The 18,717-nt window shown below is 36.3% G+C and overlaps 1 protein-coding gene across 2 annotated transcripts in view; it reads left to right on the top strand.

Annotated features, from left to right (window-relative positions):
* Nucleotides 1-18,717, top strand: part of SNX29 (sorting nexin 29) — a 102,971-nt gene that overhangs the window by 3,450 nt on the left and 80,804 nt on the right. For both annotated transcript variants that reach the window (XM_038150822.1, XM_038150823.1), the window contains exons 2-11: nt 2,791-2,855; nt 3,734-3,786; nt 4,220-4,344; nt 5,460-5,640; nt 7,408-7,478; nt 8,325-8,573; nt 10,573-10,942; nt 11,670-11,788; nt 14,962-15,043; nt 15,538-15,620. In XM_038150822.1, coding sequence (XP_038006750.1) covers nt 2,791-2,855; nt 3,734-3,786; nt 4,220-4,344; nt 5,460-5,640; nt 7,408-7,478; nt 8,325-8,573; nt 10,573-10,942; nt 11,670-11,788; nt 14,962-15,043; nt 15,538-15,620 — 1,398 coding nt within the window. The remainder of the gene's footprint in view (nt 1-2,790; nt 2,856-3,733; nt 3,787-4,219; nt 4,345-5,459; nt 5,641-7,407; nt 7,479-8,324; nt 8,574-10,572; nt 10,943-11,669; nt 11,789-14,961; nt 15,044-15,537; nt 15,621-18,717) is intronic.

Here is an 18,717-nt window from a genome sequence, read left to right as displayed (position 1 = left end):
ATGAACTTCCTTTTTCACTGCACTAGTCTAAATACAGCCTTTTTCTGAGTAATGCTGTTTTTCTGCATTCTATGCTTTGTGTTTGTATGTGTGTAGCTGCAGTTTTCACTGCTGTTCTGAATCAGGAGAAGGGTATTCTAGTCAGTTTGTAATACACGCTTCGTCTTTAAATCAGCTGGAGCTGATCACACTTAATTGGTGCTCTTGTCTGAAAATATGCCTTTTTTTTTTTCTGAAGACTTAGTTTAGAAAATGAAAATGTGGAAGAACTAAATCTTCAATAGAGTTAGTAGAGATGTATTTTTACCTTCCACCTACTGGAAACAAAACCATCACTAAATGGTACCATATTTTCTAGGCTTGTTACAAAGAAAAATATACCCTCAGCATGAAAAGAGACACAACTTAATCTTTCTTTTTCTTTTTTTTTTTAAATGGACTTAGTGAGTATTCTTTTTCTTCTACCTGTAAAATTTCTGTTAAGCAAAGGAATTTAGCATGTGCATTTAAGAGAAACCTCAGCTAAGCCCTCAGCAGACACATTACATGGCCTTATAGCCCTGTTAATGGTGAGGGTGATCTCAACTGCTCCAGGAATGATTGGTTGTAATCTCCTGCAGTCATGATTGTTAGTAGTGCAGATTTACAAGTAAAAAATAAAGAGAAAATGCACATTGCACTCAGTCTTTGTAAAGGTAAGGTTGTTTGGTATCACATGCTTTAGTGGTTTAGAACATTAATTAGTACAGTGAACATCAGTAGATATTCTTTATTTATGCATTTTTTTATATTGATCAGGGTTTGGAATTTAGTTGCAAACCATTTCTGTTACCAAATAGATAGAAAGAGTCCAAAGAGATGTGATTTTAAAAACTAACACGTGTTGCATTTGGAAAACAAGCTTGGCCCTCCTCCTAATATTTTCATTTGATAGATGTTTTTCTGGTCATGAAATCATTAATTGCATGCATTTGTTCTGATGTTGCCTCAAGCTGTTAATTGAAAGAGAAATATTGTGTTATGGCTCTTCTTGCCGGTTTGTGGGAAGTGTAAGACTCTAAGAGTAATGAGTTTTGAAACAACAGAGCAAATCCGCAGAGTTGTCTATGTTTGGTGTTACTGAGCATGAGAGGCTGCTCGGAAAGTTGAGATTGTTTTCCTTATTTTGTGGTGATGTGATTTATCATAAAACAAATGGATACATAGGCATGTATACATCTCCACTTTGGCAATGTATGTGTGGTAGGAACATTGAATATTGTTTAATAAGTTGTAATCTCTGAAGGAGCACAAAGTGGAATGGCAGGGATGATAAGAATTTAGCCTTATCTTCACACTGGCATAACTGGCATAGCTGTTGGGAAGTTAAAACCCATTTGGTTTGGGGTTTGAACCTGGAGTCCTGGACTGGCACTGAATATTGTTTGTGTGCACTGGAGTGCTTGACTAACAGCCCCAGACCTCATACATCACATGTCTGCACAGCTTGAGTCAGAGTTCAAAATGGGAAGCACAACTTCTTGAAAATGCCCTGCAATCAGCAAAATCAGCATTGAGAAGCTTGCTTAGCAGCTATGTTTGCATGTTTTTCCTGTTGTTTTCATTATTCTGGCATACTGTGGGGGTTTTCTTCTGGTTAATGACTATATGAAACTAGATGAAATATGAATTATATTAATATGCTTATATATTAATATAAATATATATGATACATGATATCAGTATAATGTATATTTATATGTTATATGGGTATGTATATTTAAAGGAAGAATAATTTCAACTGGACAAATTCTGTTGTGTCCCGCTGGTTTAAAAGCAAACTGTTTTGAATGGGATTATGAAGATAGGAAATTATGGGATTTGGACCTCACACTGTTGGGTAGCAAGAGGAAGCACATATCTTTGATGTCATCTCTGTTTGCTAGTGTGTGGTGTTTGATTTTCAGTGTTGGGAGGAATTTGTTCCTGCAGAGTTTGGATAATTGGCTTTCAGTCCATGTGTACATTGGTTGTATGTTCTTTGAGAGAGAAAGGAGAATAGAATGACTTAAACTCCAGGGAGGTCACAGAGGTTTCTGATGGATATTTTGAACTTAAGCTGAGAATAAAGAAATTACAGAGGCAATGTAATTTATCTTAAAGAATAAATTTTACCATATTCATGGGAGTTTATGAAGGATATTCCAACAAGCAAAGTATTTTGTTATTATTGAAATAGCTTGAGAAATTAAAGATCGTCTTGCATAGTTCCTTATATAGTAACAAAATAGATTTTATAGGTGTTAATCATAAGAACTATGCTAGTAGTTAAATTTTGAGGGATTTACCGTAACAGTTGCTCTTTGTTCATCTGACTTAAAGCTCTTTCTGCAGTAGGATTTGACAGTAAGAAGACACTCCTGGTGTCTCATTCTTGTTTTCCATTCTTTTCTAGTGGTGTGATGCTGTACTACACTGGTAGTTGTGCTAAGAAGCTCAGAGCAAGCTGTGCATCAGCTTGAATAATTATTCTGTATTTGGTACTGGTGAAATATATCTTCAAAATATTGCTAAAATAAGAATCATGATATTTGAAACAGTATTGCTGCTTGTTAGAGAAAGGCTACTTGAGACCTCAAAGCATTGTTTATACTGCATCCTTTTACTTAGAGAAAATACATTAGTTAATTTAGTGGAATAATTGGTGTGGGGAGAAAGTTCTCAGGGCCCAAAAGAAAGACATTTGTGTTGGCCCAAATGTATTTTAAAAACCAGTTTATTTTAAAATGATATGATTTTGTTGGGTTTCAGGTTCACAGACCAACGACGCTAAAAGACAATTTCTTCTAGAACGGCTACTGGATGCAGTTAAACAGGTGAGCAGTCCCACAGACATTTCTGCAGTGGCTTACTCAGAGCTGTCACTACTAGCAGGGACTGTCTTTGCTTTCTCTTTAACAAAGAGAAGGAAAAGGAAGAAAAGGAAACAAAGAAGAAATTGTGGCTTTCATAGTACAACTGAGTTTCATCTGCTAGCAAACGGCTACAGTGCAGTATTTATTTAAAATTCTTGTTCTGGACGGGTTATTTTTGTAATAGATCTGTTTTAAATATATGTAGTACTATACAATATCTGTTAGGAACATATGTTCTTGTAATCCTGATAGGACTGAACTAAACTGCAGTGTACTGCAAAGTCCAACTTAGTTAACGTTTAGAGTAGCAGCTTCTTTTCTTTGCACTAGATTTTTAGTGAATGGTTAAAATACATGTAAAGATGTGATTTCTATATGCATGTCTATATTTGTGTCAACATGAAGATCAGCAAGTAGAATTTCAAAGACTGGAGTTAGTTTAGGAGAGCTTGGGAGGCAAAAGAATTCCTCACAAGTAAGCCAGTGAAATACTTCTTAAAGAGTGGTTCTGTAATTGTAGCACTGAGCTGGGTAGGAGCAATGTTTGGTTTTGTGGGTGCACATTTAAAACTCAAAAGTAGTAATTTCCACTCAGTTTTCAATTTACTGAAGGACCTGCAGGTGTGTTGCTCTGGCTAGCAAGGATCTATTTGAAGTGCAAGAACAGCCCATTAGTGTAACATGATGCTCTAGAGCACTTTTTGGATGTAAGCTGTATTTTGCAATGCTCTATTTTGTGCTGCTTCCTTTTTTGATATGACTTTGTTTCATATGTAGAATAGTTCAGAAAACTGAATTTATTTAGTGTAACAAAATTTCTTAAAATCTGTTTATTGCAGTGCCAAATACGTTTTGGAGGAAGAAAAGAAATTGCTTCAGACTCAGATAGCAGGTAAAATAGTCTAAGAGTGACATGCTTAGGTTTTGCATCATAATGACATAAAACATATGGCACAAAATATTTGACATGCTCAAAAAATTACATTGCATGAAAGATAGGTGATCTGAAGCTGAAATAACAGGATTTACAGCCCCTCTATCAGGTGAAGGGTGATTTCTCAAATTATTGCCAATTCTTCTGAATGTAACCTGAGCCTCAGCTTTCAATCATTATGATGAGACTGTGGGTATAAGTAGATTAAACTGCTGGCAAATAATGTGATTACTGCATAGGAGGGATCTTTCACTGCTTAAAAGATAATGGTTCACTTTAGATTTCCTATTCAGAGATCTGGAATAATGTTGCTGTATAGAAACATAGTTGATTTTCTCTATGATATTTTCATAGTTCCTTTTACATGAGTTCATTAAAAATTTTGTTGCAGAGTGACCTGTTTGTGTGCTCAGTTTGAAGCTGTGTTCCAGCATGGCCTGAGGAGGAGCCGGGGATTGGCACTGACAGCAGCAGCAATCAAACAGGCAGCAGGTTTCTCCAGCAAAACTGAAACAGGTAAGTTGCTAATTGTAGCTATCCTATTTTAATTATTTCTTATGTTCAGTCAAGTGATATAATTTCTACAAGAAGTTTTAAGCATTGCACCAAACTGCAGATTGTTGGTAGGATACTTTACACTTGATGTGTTGTAGAAGTAGCAGTGAAAATGACTGTTGCTTCTTAGTCTAGTTTAATTTGCATTTCAAGTTTCTCTAGAATTGTTGCTGTTAAGAAATCTGCACTTCCTACTGTTGCATCATGTGTAGTGGCAAATTTATTTTGAATTCTGGCTGGGATCAGGGTTGTGTAATTTTGGTGTTAAGTTTTTAAAATAAGGTTTTCGTTCTTGACATTGTCTTACTCAGTTCTTTACATACCAAATTGTTTATAGGTCAGATATGTTTAACTTCTAATTATTGATGCAATTTTAGAAAGAAAAATTATATTTCTTGTATTGGTTGGGTTGGTTTTTATTACTTTCTCCACATTCCAATAAAAGAAGCCTTTATTTTTCTCTTTTTACTATGATATTTCTCTTTTCCTTAATCAGAACTATATTAAGATAGTGATCAGTTTTTATCAATGTTTGGGAAAAGCACACAGAGTGTTTTAGTGAAAAGAGATATTTTTGCTGTTTCAATGCAACTCTTCTGTTTTCTATAGTAACATGAATTTGTTATTTACATGTCTGCAAATTCTGGAGCTACGTGTTCTTTTGGACCTGCCTTCCAACATTTCACATCAGCAGTAACATAGAGTTCTAAAGAAATCTTTTCCCTTCCATAATGTGTTTCCAGTTGAACATATGAACCTGTGGATAAAATACTAGCTTAAATGTGCTTTCAAATGTGAATTCTATGTAATAGTGTCAGATCGAATCCTTTAATTTGTGTGGCTTTTTCAATGAATTGAAAAGTTCTAAGTGCTTAAATAGCCTGAGTTCTGTAGGAATAAATAACTTATTTAACTGGTGGGTTGCAGGAGGAGAGTAAATGATTCACCTTTGTTCAAAGTTATATTGTTACCTGTCTGTTTTATAAATTTACTTGTAAGTGTATTCAGGTATGAGCTTAGTGGTTTTCTTGGTAGGGTGGTTGTCATTATTGTTATTATTAATCATTAAATTCCAGAGCCAGTGTTCTGGTATTATGTGAAAGAAGTGCTGAACAGACACGAGCTGCAGCGCTTCTACTCTCTGAAGGCCATCACTACAGACATTGGCAGAGGCCGGGCTTGGCTGCGCTGTGCTTTGAATGAACATTCCCTGGAAAGATATGTTCACATGCTGCTTGCAGATAAGAGTCGCCTCAGGTACTGTATCTGATACCTTGGTAATGCAGGAAGTGTGCTGACAATGTCTGAAACCCCAGGCCACCAACCAAAAGCCACAGCTGTAGTAGTACCCCATATGAATTGCTGTGCCTGTCAAGTCACTTAAAAATTTTTTTTAAATTTTTGTCAGCCATTAAGGTAGTAACTTGTGCCTGTATCAACATGTGACCTCTTCCCTAAATACCTTCCCTGTTCTTTCAGCAGTTTTCCTCACTGCAACCTGGACACCATGCTTTAAAGTGCCTCTCTCATTCCACTAAAATAGTACACAACTGCAGCCGTGTCTGATCTCAATTCATCAGTGGTAATTGCTTGTTGCCTTTTGGAGATCCTGTAATTGCAGAGCTCCAGCAGTGCAGCAGTGGGGAGCTGCAGCTGCAGATCACTGGGAAGTGGTTAGGTAGCAGTTTGTGAACCTTTTGTTACAGTTACTGAGAATAACTTACTACACATTGTGAAATCCTAAAGTACTTTGGAGGTGCAAACTGCACTTAAGGTCATAAACTGAGTTCTGCCTTTTTCTCATATGGCCTCAACTTCTTTTCTTTATGGAAACTTGAGGCATTTTCTTTTTTTAATCGGTAACTGTTGAGCTTGCTCAAACCACTTGATCAAGTCCAGTGGATTCAGCAGAAAGGCTTTTTATTAATTTGCATTGATTAATGGATCTAGTGGATAAGATTATTGCCCAAGCTGAGTTTATTAGTATCTCCTTTTCATTTCTAGTTTGTTCCAGTCATCTGTAGCTTTCTTGCAAAACAAATTTCGGAGAAACTAAATAAAGACAAATGAAATAAAGAAACACGTCTGAAAACCATTAGGAAATTAGTGACTTGGATTGCTGTGTCACTAATTATTCTCATGCTTGTAGCAGTACTTGCACAGTATCAGGATTATCAGCACACTGCATTGTAGTGCTAGCTCTAAAAAGGTTTATTCCAGAATTTTTAAGACTTAAATGTTAACCGAATTCCAATGGGATTTACAGAATCAGTTTACATCCCCAATTATATGTTTTGGAAACTTTTAAATGAATCTGTCAGAGTTGTTTAGTACATAGATTGAGGGTTTTCTTGCTATCTGTTTTGTTGTTTAATTAACTGAATGTTGATAGTAAAACCACAGCATTCTGCTACTAGAAAGAACCAGGCTTAGCACAATTGAATTTTTGTGTTCACAGTGAAAAAATGTGGGGTTTTTACATTAAAATTCATAGTTCACCCTAGCTGTGTAGGGTGATTGGTGTGGGTTTGGATATTGAAACAGGTCACAGAACCATAGAGTATTAGGATTTGGGTTAGAAAGGATGCTTAAAAATTGTGTAATCCAGCTCTCCTGCCATGGGCAGGGACCCCTTCCACCAGAGCAGGTTGCTGAAGATAAAAGAAATGTTTTTGTTTTGTTTGTGTTCATGTGTTCTAAGCTTATACAAAACATGTTTAACAGTAGGTATAGAGAGATGCTGTGATTGCTAATGCAGTGTAAACCCCCAGACCTTGAGTGGCGTTTTTCCCCCTAAAACAATGCAGAGCTAGAAATAAAGAAAAAACTACTCTTTAGCATGTGTTTTTAGAACCATCTGAACAGTTATCAATTTCAGAACTACAGGGAGTTACATAAAATTGGGAGTGACATAAAATTTCATCCTTTGGGGTGCTCCTACTTATTCTTCAGAGTTTTTTTGTCTCTCAGAAGTATATATTACTATAGCACTGTGTGTCCTTTTTTTCCCCCTTTAAATTGCAGTGTCTTCTATGAAGACTGGTCTTTTATGATGGATGAAGAACGTTCTAGCATGATTCCTACAATGGCAGCTGGTAAGGCTTTCTCTTCAGTATAACTGCTCTTGGAAAACTACTGCATGTTGGGATTCTGTTTCTTCTTGAGAGGAGTTTCTCTAATACACTCTGTTTATGTGGAGAACGTGTGTCAGAGGCACAGCCAGGGTGAGCAGTCAGGGTATTGTGTCAATTTATGCTATGAATTGATGGATCGTTAAAATTCTGGATCTGGCCTTCTACAATTCAAAAATTTTCCACATAAATTTTTTAACTCTTCAGCAGTCAAGGCTAATTTAAAACCCGTGCAATTTAGAGAAGCAAAGTGGGTTATTCCTGACTAGAAAAGAGTAATGATGGAATTTTATAGTAAGATGAAAATGACAGGTACATACAGATAAGGAAAGTAAGAGTAAGGAGTGCTAAAAAATAATTTACTTTTCTGGAGTTCATCCATGGAAGTGAGGTATATACCCCTTTATACCCCTTTTTTCTGATATGTGGTCACATGCTTCATTCTTCAAGGCAAGGCTCCTGGGCATTTTTGCTAATGGAATATAGGAACCAACAAATAGTAAAGTTGCAGTGAAATGGGTTGAAATAAAAGGTTATAAATAAATGAGTTCTCAGTACTTATTGATTATTTAATGTGCAGCTGAACAGCCATCAAGAAGAATTCTGATTGCATCAGCTCGAATATAATCTAGAAAGGAAAGAATGGTACATGAAAGAATAAGGATTCAGGCATTGGGAACTGCGGGAAATTTTTGGGAAAAATGTATTCCATGTCACATTTTCATTAATCCTTAGCTTCAGTGTTCATAACTTGCATATGAAGTATATGGTGCATTTCTCGTCTCTTTTTCCCCTTTCTTTTTTCTGAAGGTCTGAACTCCATTCTTTTTGCTATCAACATTGATAATAAGGATTTAAATGGGCAGAGTAAATGCACACCCACTGTGTCAGATTTGTTGAAGGAATCCACACAAAATGTAACTTCCTTATTGAAGGAGTCAACTCAGGGTGTCAGCAGCCTCCTGCGGGAGATCACTGCCTCGTCTGCAGTCTCCATTCTCATAAAACCTGACCAGGACTCTGACCCACTGCCTGTTCTGCCCAGGAATGTAAATGCTGGTAAGCTTTTATGAATGTTAGTGCCATTCAGAAACTTAGGAGATATTCAAGTGCATTTAAATAACTTTTTAATTTACTTTTAATGGACTATTGTAGAGCAGAAGTCTTAAAAATAAGTGCACTATGCATACAAACCAGTTGAGTGTGTAATTAAAAAGCATGAAATTGAAAGTATTGGCTGTGAATACTGGATGCTAACTGTGTATTTCAGCATTCTTGTATCACTGTGAGAGGGAGGCTAAACTGTTATTGGTAATGCTTTGCTTTTGACCTGAATTTTAGTTTCTTGTTCATAAAATTATGCTTTAAAGTTTGTGATATAATGATTTTTCATTTTTAATGTTGTCTTTTGCCATCTTGCTAGTCAGACATACAGTGACTTATATCTTTTGTTATGTATCAGATACAAATCTTAGCTTGTAATCTGCTTCAAGTGGTGACTGTGTTTACAGTCTGAATTCCTATGCAAAGCAGATAATTGCCAAAATGAAAATTTACTCATACACTCTTCACCTTTTGAGTTCTTAGTGTTACAACTCACTATTACGATGTTAGTTACTAACAAAGACCCAAAGTCTTAATCTCTTATTTTTTCAAGTCAGTCAAGAAAAATGTGATTTTTGTTATGTATTTTTTGTTCCAAAATTAACAAAGTAATATTTTATTATCTTTGTTTCTGGAGGTTGAGCTAAAAGTTTGTTTTGCTTTGTAAAAGTTCAAAACAGCAGGAAGATTTATGTGCTTTTCACTTAAGAAACAAGGTTTGAGCTTAGGCAATAAATTGTTTTGGTTTTGAGAAAAAAAGCACAAATCTCACATGAGAATCTGGTAGGAACAGAAGTTGAGATAAAATCTGTTTTTTATTGGCATTCAAAATAGACTTTGTCTTAAACCACAGTTTTTAGAACAAACTTGTGGTAAAGCTTTTATTGTGTAGCACTTAAATGAGATTAAAAGCATAGGTGATACTTGACTTGGGATAACTTTGTTAGTATAGAATAGCCTTGCAAGATGAAAGACAGTAATTGACCATATGGTCCATATGACTGCACGACATGATGCACCTGATGTGTACAGCACATGTGTATGTAGAACATGAAAGGTACAACTTCCAATGAAATGTCACTTAAAAAAAATTGAGTTTGTTCAAATGCAATTATATGTGGAACATTAGAGCAAGTCAGATGTTTCCATTGAAGTCTGTGTTCTTTGTTGTAATTTTATTTGCAACCAGAATGGGTTTTAACATCCTTTTAAAAGTATGTTAGTGTGTTTTGTGGGTATATAACAGCTGGACATGAATTAAACACAGCAATTTGGTCCCAGTGTGAGGTGCCTTGGTGAGTGATTTCTGGTATTTCTTGGAGTGCTTCAGCTTTGCATTTGGCTTCGTGTGCACATCAGATTTAGTGAGAACAGGTAATAGTGTAAAAACAAGTGCTGTCACTGAATTCATCTGGTGTAATCAGAGAGAATTTCAGTGTATTTCTAGACCAAGAGCTAATTAGCTGAAAGCTGATTCAATGTTTAGAGTATAGACAAAACCATTTGATTGCAGGTTGTGGATTTTGTTCGTGTTGTGTTTGTTCTTTTCAGTTTTTCCTCTGAAAGTGGTTCGTGTTTTCTCTGTTGTGCAGACCCGCTCTGCATTATGTACTAGGTGTAGTCCATAGGAGAAATTGACTGGAAGGCTGACTTACTATTTTAAATTTAATTTCATGGGTTTGTAGAACTTTTTTTTCCAGTTTCAATTGAATCATGTTATGAATGCATCTCCAGAATATCTTTTAAAATCTGGATTATGTAAGACTTATAAAATAAAGCTGGTAATTAGAGATTGAAAAGCTCATGTGTATGAAAAGATAATGAATGCCATGTAGATCTAAGTGGTTTTTTCTTGATTAGAGTAAGTTAGTACATGAGCTCTTTTAAGAAAAAAACATGTTTCATCTATTATTTCTCTTTTCTAAACTGTATAAAAACTTTGTATTACTACTAGATTTGAAATACAAAAAAGATCGAAAAAAGAAGAAGAGAGTGACTAATATTATCTCATTTGATGAAGAGGAAGATGAGCAAAACTTGGGGGATTGCACAAAGACTCTGATTACAGGAGAAAGTTCAGAGGAGAGTGTAGACAGATCTTCAGTTCTTGCATTGTCTTCATCTGAAAGCACTCTGGGAAAAAATCTGAATGGGAGTGAAAGTAACCATTCGTGGAAGAACAATTCAGTATTCATGAATGGGGAGTATGAATACCAGAAACTGGATGTGAAGAGCATTGATGATGAAGATGCAGATGAGGATGAGCTGTATGGAAAATCATTAGGAAATAAAGGCACAGAAGGTGGAACTGAAGCTTCTGAAAAGTAAGTATTGGTGCAGGAGACAGTGGTCAACTTGCCATGCTTCCCCTCCACCCCTCCCCCTTCTTTTATGGGTACTGCAAATTCATGTGTTGAACTGAACTATAGATTTTCTCTTTTTTTTTTTTTTTTTTTTCCTCTCCCCATTCTTCCTCCCCCACCTTTTGTTCCCTCTTTTTTTTTTCCTTTTTACTGTTTGAACAATATGGGGCACTGCAGTGATGATATTTTGCTTCTAAGTTTCACTGAAACCCCAAATTTTGAGATATCAGACTTGTTCTCCTTGAAGTACTCAGTTGTTAAAACTGTGGCATGATATAGCCAGGATATAGTTCTGGCCTACTTGATGTTTCCTTATTCTTAGTATGATAACAATTCTATTTTGGCTTCACAATAAAAATGTGTATTTTAAACAGAGTGAGGTTGTTATATCAGAGTGTAGACAGTTCAACAAGGCAGGACAAAACTGCAAGAGAAAGAATAACATTAGATGCTGATGTGCTTTCTTTGTTTCTGACAAATTTGTTTCGAGAAAAAGGCAAGTGCTGCTTGTCTCATCTGCTTTGGAATGTCTGGTCTTTAATGAATTAATGTATGGCTGAGCAAGAAATTGGCAGGCAGATTGAAATGAAGATTTTTCTTGCAGTGGTATCTCTGAAAGAAATATAGGCATTATGAACAGTAATACTGGCTGTATTAATAGATTGGTTTGTTTGTTTGTTCTAAATAGGCCTCGTGAAATAGTCACATGCAATTCTCAGATATGCAGCTGGAGTCCTCTGCAGGTCCTCAATGATGACTCAGATGTTCTATTTCCTGTCAGTGCTGTTGGCTCTTACTCCCAAACAGGTGGGCATTTGAATTCACAGAATTCCAGTGACCTTTCCTCTAACATGGGACAATGGTAAGAAATAACAGGATTGTACAGACACAGCAGGTACTGCACAACTGGGATAAAAAGTTCAATTCAAATTTATTCTAGTTCTGAATCAGACTTCTCCATTTGAGTAGTTACTTAGTTAAGAGGGAGTTACCAATGTCAAAATAAACCAGAGTTTCATTGGGATTAAACTGTGGTCCTGTATTTTATTGAAGTTTAGGATAGTTGTATAAAAAGTATCCATATCCGTTTTCCAGATACCTCTAAGCTGCAAGAAGCTCCAAGTGTGTTTGAGAAGTTGAATTCAAATTAATCTTGACAGATTGGAGAGCAGCTGGAAGCAATTCAATAGAAGCTGTTAATTGTTGAAATACAGGATAAGGAATGACTGACTAGGAAATACTTGCTCAGAAGAGATATGAGAATTGTAGAATGGTTTGGGTTGGAAGGGATCTGCAGAGATCATTTATTCTAAGACTTGCTTTCTGAGCTGTGAGCACCAATTGTCAGCTCACATCTAATTTTTCATGTGCCAGTATCCTCAAATCATTTTCTGCAGGTTACAAGCTGATAGTGAATTAACAGAGCTGTGCATAAGTGAGAGTGTCATTTGTAAATGTAAGCTCCATTGGCTCTGCTGTGGCCTTAGCTGCAGTATTGTATGCAGTGAGGGACACTTCAAGAATGATGTGGACCATTTGAAGCAAGCAATAAAAATGGTTAAAGGAATGGAAAAGAAGGCCTGGTGCTTTTACAGTATCTGTATTAGTACCAAAAACAAACAAAAAAGTCCACCAGCCCTCCCCTTCACCCTGTTGATATTTTTCTAACTGTTCATAAAACACTGGACTTTGGGTATACTCATTTCAGTGACCATTTAAAAACTTGTCAGTGCTATTCAAATAATGTTTTAATTGTAGTATATTTCAAATTTTTTGCATACACATTATATATCCAAGAGCTCAAATGGGTTGTTGATTGAAGGCCTGTGAAAAAGTGTAATTCAGTTGTGTAAGTTCAATGACAAAAATGTGAATCATAAAATAATGCTGCACTGCCCTCTGCTGTATTTTAAAATATGTACCTCGTTATAAATGCCAGTGGTTAAAAAAAAAGGACATTTAAAATTATTTCTTGTGCTGCCATATTTTCCAATTTACAATGGAATGGATTTAAAAAACATTGAGTAGTTTGTGGCATTGTGATCTCTTAAATACAAAACCGAAACTGGTGGGGAACATCCGCAGGTTGAAATCTGGAATACAAGAATCCATTCCTGTCTGTGGGGGGTGGTGTGTGCAATGGGAACTCACAGTTGCTGTCAGTAGATGTCACATCAGGAGCATGAGCTGGAGGTTTTAATCTGAAATCAGAAATCAGGAGTGCAAGCCAACACTTAGTTCTGGAGGCAGATGACCAAAGAGGACATCTGTTTACATCTGTATGCATCTTATCCATGACTGTCCCAGGGGCTTACCCTTACTAAGAAGACACCAAAGCCCCTTATTTCATGTTGCTTCATCTCAGAACTGTTTTGAATGCAATGCTCAGCCTGCTGGAGATGATCAACAGGCCCATTCAGATCCCTTCTGGGCACAGGACAGATATTTTTAGTCCTCCTTCTGTTCCTTTTTGTGGTCTGTCATGCAAGTGAGAGTGATATGGCATTGGGCTGGTGAAAGGAGTCAGTTCATCAGTGCTAGGAAAGTCCCCCAGACCCTGCTGTCTGCTCTCCTGGTGTCACCTCTCTGAACAGGAGGAGCTGATGGAGTGTGCAGGGAGGGCTGCACTAAGTGCCCATTGCACAGCCCAAGTGCCAGCCAGTCAGGGACAGGGATCACACGGATCCAGGCACCCTCTGCTCAGCCACACTGACGATTTGCTGAGATTGAAAGCTGCCTTAGGCACTTGTTTGCTTGGCTTTGGGAGTTGCACTTGTGCTGGATGAATGATGTCAGAAGGAACATGCATTAGCTTATTCTGAGGGCAGTCCAGCCCACTAACTGGCAAGCTCATTATTATCCTGATATTTCTTGTTAAAATATGCTTAATGAGCTCTTGTAAAATACATAGTTTAACCCAATATTTTGGTTTATAGGTTTTAATACCAATAAATAACACACACACACATATATTTATATATATATTTGAAATAGTATAATCTATAGTGTTGTATGCTAATATGTGTTTTCAGTATTAATCTGTTGCAGTGCTCCAGGGATGTGTCAGGGCATATCATATCTCTATGTAGCTAGAAATGAGAAAGCCTCCATCAAAATGCAGTTGCTTGGAACAAAAATGGAGTATGTATTTTAGGAACTGAGCTTCAGTAAACTCTATGGCTTCAAAAATATTTTTTCTCCTCCTTAGACTTTCTGACATAACTTTATTTCCCATTAACTTATTTTCTAGAATTTATGCTTTTTAAATCTGTTCCATTTAGGATTGTCTTACAGTATCTTCATAGCCATTACATTGTGAGATGTAACACTCATCAATAAAATATGATTTTTGTTTGTTTCCACCTGAGCTTCCTCCATGACAAGCTCAGCGATGTGGATGTTTTGGTGCCGGCAGCTGTGGATCTGTGGACAGATGCACATTATTCATGCTTTTTAAACAAAATCTCATCTGTCTGATTCCTGATGGTTGGTACAGGGACGTAAGGAGCCAGAGAAAAGCCATGGCGCTCTGTTGGGAATACAGAAAGCACTGATGTCTTTGCAAGGTTTCACGTGCTGGGGACTAAGCACAAATTCTTCTCCTGCAAGTCACAACCAGATTTGTAGTGAGCGTGAGGTGTCATGAGGTGCTTCAACTCTGGCAGTTTGTGCAAGTAACTTCAGGAAGAAGTCTCCTCATAGCTGTGTAACTCTGTACATATCAAGTATAATTTAGTAATTGTGCAATACTAATTGCTTTATGATGGCTGTGTTCCTGACAGTCTTGACAATCCTGCTGGCATTCAGGGTCAATTTGCAGAAGCCAGCTTTGGAGACAGAATTAAAAGTGTTTAAAAACTATAGTAAGTTGAGTCTTTCTGTTTAAAAAGGTAACTGTCTAACTTCTGGATTTATGTTCTTATTTTATTTTTTGAGTATTGTGACCCAAAGGAAGCTAATGCTTGTGCCTTCTACTTTAGATAACTTGGAGAATGGAGAGGGGCATGAACACGTTGTTCATCCAGTAGAACTGGTTCCAAGGAGATCTGATCTTCCTTACAGGTATGTGCCAAGTATGTTTGTCCTAAAAGAAAAAAATCTTCACCCTGTAGCTGCCAACTTATTGTTAACTAATGCACTTAGTACTGGAAAACCAACTACCCAGCAGGATACTTCTGCATATGTTTGGAAAGACAAATGCAAAAAACCTACAATTGCCTTTTTTTGCATAGTTTCATGCATTGAACTTTCCTAATTATCTTGAGGAAGTAATTTACTTGTGTCTAATAACAGACTTGCTTCCTGGTTTTGAAAATAGGTTTTATGTTGGTTTTTATGTTATTTTTTTCTATATTCTCCATGGCCTTTTAATTCAGAATTTTTGTGTGTCTGCTTAGATCAGTCTCCCAGGAGATACATTAAAGGATTGTTCAACCTGTTTTGATTAAATATGAGTGGATAGGATAACAATTCTAGTTTCTGGAATACTTTTTTCTTAAGTTTTGAATTCAGGATTTTGTTTTCATATATTGATTTTACTGTGCTTTTATGACTAGAGTGGAAGTCAGTCCTCCAGCTCAAGTGAATACTTTAAGCAGTATGTTGCCTTCAGCCACTGTGCCAGAATCCATGACAATTAGTAAGTACTTCCTTGATGTATCTAGATTGATGGAAATAACTTTGAAAGTCCTGTAAGTCTTTCTATTTTTGTTTCAATAATATCTGCTTAGAGGGTCATGGAGCACTTAATTTCTGATGTGCTGGTCATGTTAGTAATAACTGCTCTAAAATGATGTTTGAAATGGCAGGTTATGCTTCATTGCAGCTGATATATCCTTATATTAAATGTGGTTTAGTAGTTAAATGAAAAAAACTATTTGATTGACATCTTTAAATTTCTGCAAGTTCTGAACACATTGAGGGTTAGTTCTGGTGTAGTCTTGCTCATTTTGCCTGTTTTCTTTAATGGCTAGTCAGACACAAACAAACAAACCCCACTCTTTCTGTGGTTTTGATATGAAAATCTGCTCCAAACGTAAATGTGGACTTTCACAAAAACTTGAGTTAAGGAGGAGGACAGTCATGTTTCAGTGATACTCAGAAAAGAGCTAGATAGAATGAAATAGTCTTTGCTGCAGAGGTAGCTTAAAAGAAGCACGGGCAGTTTGTTTATCACATATTTGATCTTTTTTCTTTGCATACACTTGTAGAACAAAGACTTAGTTCTTAAACTGAATGTCTAAGCTTGTAAGCCAGTATGTGTTTATGTTCCTCAGTGTACAGAATGTTCTGTAACTGAACTGGCTTTGTTCCTAAAGCTCTTGGGTGTGTGTTTGTTTCTTCTTATAAATTTCAATATGTACAAGTTTTAAATGATGACATTTGGGAAGTTAGAAGTGATGCAGCCAAGGTTCTTTTCTGAAATTGATTCGTGCAATCATCAAAATGAATGAAATCTTAAAATATTCTAGTCTCATTTTCTAAAGTTATATTCAAATGCTGTATCAACCTGTGTTAAAGGAGATAAAACAAGCATTTTCACTGGGCAGTGGTTCAGGCTCTGGCACTGGTCTGCTGACTGAGCTTTACAAAGCTGAAAAATCCTTTCTTGCAAAGTACGTCACGAAGTGGCAAACTAGTTTGAGACTTCTAGGAGCCATAATTAAAGTGTGGAATGGATTTACTGTTATTAGCTACAGTGATACTTTGGTCACTTTGGGAATATAGCTATTCTCTGCTAATGTTATCCCTACAACATCCTTTGGTTCTTATTTATTTCTCAGAGAATTGCACAGGGCAATTTTCTGGAGCCCCTGCACTCTGTTGATTCTGCTGTTTGTAGGGGAGTCAGGTACCAGCAGGGGCCGCAGTTGGTCTCCTTCAGTTGCTCAGTTATTTCCCAGTGTAGGTAAGAGCTATAAAATAGAAAGAAAATCTGGAGGTTTTCAATTCTCAATACTTAGCAATTTGTAAATGAAATGAAAACACAGGATCAACAGAAGCGTGCACACTATCATTAGTTTCCCAGTTCAGAGAAGGCTTTGGTGAAAGGAAGGGTGGGAAGCATGTCAAACCCATCTATAAAGCCAGTAGAACACCTAGTAAATAATCAAAATTATAATTAAAATTCAGCTGACTATACATTTATAGAATTAGTGATTACCTTTATAATAGATGATTCTGGGTATGTTGAATAAAAATGCTTTTTTCAAGTTTGCTGTTATTGGCTGTAGATTCTCTACAGGAGGAATTCTGTGCTATGACAAAGTCAGACACTAAAGCTCTTTCTCTCTGTTGCAATTAGCAGAAGAATTATTAAATGCTGAGGCTTATAGCTTGGTTGCATAGCAACTGATTCTAACACATCAGGCAAGAAAAATGGAATGTGCTAGTGCAGTGAGAAGAGCTGTGAGGTCTCCAGTGGCTGGATTTTTGTGTTTCTTACTTTTGAAGACAAAGCCTGAAATGGATTTTTAAAAAATTGTATTCTTTTCTTGCTTTTGTTCCAACCTATTAGTATAGTATTAAACTTTTCTTACTTCTTTTGATATACAGGCTAGAAAGTTATGTTGGGAGAAGCTGTAATTTCACATTTCTGCCATTTAAATTATTTTCCTGAATTATGTCCCATGCATTTATAAGGTATAGGTTAACTTAGCCACAGATACATCTCAAAAAATACAAATGCCACTCAAGAGAAATCCTCAGAGCTTTGCTGGTTATGTCATGGACAATTTAAAAACTGGCCCTGCTTTGCAGATTGTTTTGTCATAACCAAGTTTATAAAGAGTTAATCTGGTCAGTAGTTTTCTATTTATGCATCTACTCTACTATGTAATTTCAGTTTTTAAAAAAGTTGTCTTTATCTTATTGTACTTGAATCACAAACAACACTTTTTCAAGAGTTGCTATTGGAAGATTGTGTTTTCAGCATTGTTTTTCACCAGAACAATCTGTTCTACCGGCACAAGTCTCTCCATTTTGTTTTTGCAATAAAAAAATAATAAGTTGCAAAACTTTCATTTTAGAAGGATGATACTTGTGTTCTTCTTTATAAGGTTCTTTTATTATAGTACTATTTTTAGGAAGTAATTGGTAATTTAGTTTTTTTCACTATCATTTTCTTCAGTTTTTGAAATTGGGCTTCACCACAAAGGTTAGGAAAGGTTGTAACATTGCACAGCATTCCATACTTTTTCATATATTCCTGAGAAATCCCTGAGCTTTTCATGATCACTGAAGAGCTTTACTGAGTAATCAAACCTCCATGTTATATTTTTATCCTGCTTGTGTAAGTGAATAAGATGTATGTTTTTGTACTTTCTGTGTCCTCTGAATAGCTGCTGACCTGTTCTGTGGCCCAGTTGCCACAGGTCATTGGCAGGTGCTAAATTCCTGTGTTTTCTTTGAAAGCACAGCTGTGAAGGGAGTGTGTTTGTATTTCATCAGGGAGAGGAAAGCTGCAGTTTACTTTACAGTCTTGGTTTTCACCAGGACTCTTCTATGCAGTAGAAGGGCAACACAATTTGTTTCCTACTAAAATTTGTCCTGTGAATAGTGACATGACAGGATAATATTTACAAGGTTTTTGAGCACTAAATTAAGCCATAAAACACAGTGTTCATGTAGGCAGCTTAGGGAGCATCAAGCTCTTTAAGTCTTTAAAGGTCAACCTTCTGATTTAAGATGTAACTAGTCTGCTGGAAGTCTTATTTGTCTCTGAAAATATGTGTAAA

Source organism: Motacilla alba, chromosome 14 (assembly GCF_015832195.1).
Source record: "Motacilla alba alba isolate MOTALB_02 chromosome 14, Motacilla_alba_V1.0_pri, whole genome shotgun sequence".
NCBI classification, from domain to species: Eukaryota; Metazoa; Chordata; class Aves; order Passeriformes; family Motacillidae; genus Motacilla; species Motacilla alba.
Note: the sequence above shows the minus strand (reverse complement) of the source record. Positions and strands in the feature narration are given on the sequence as shown.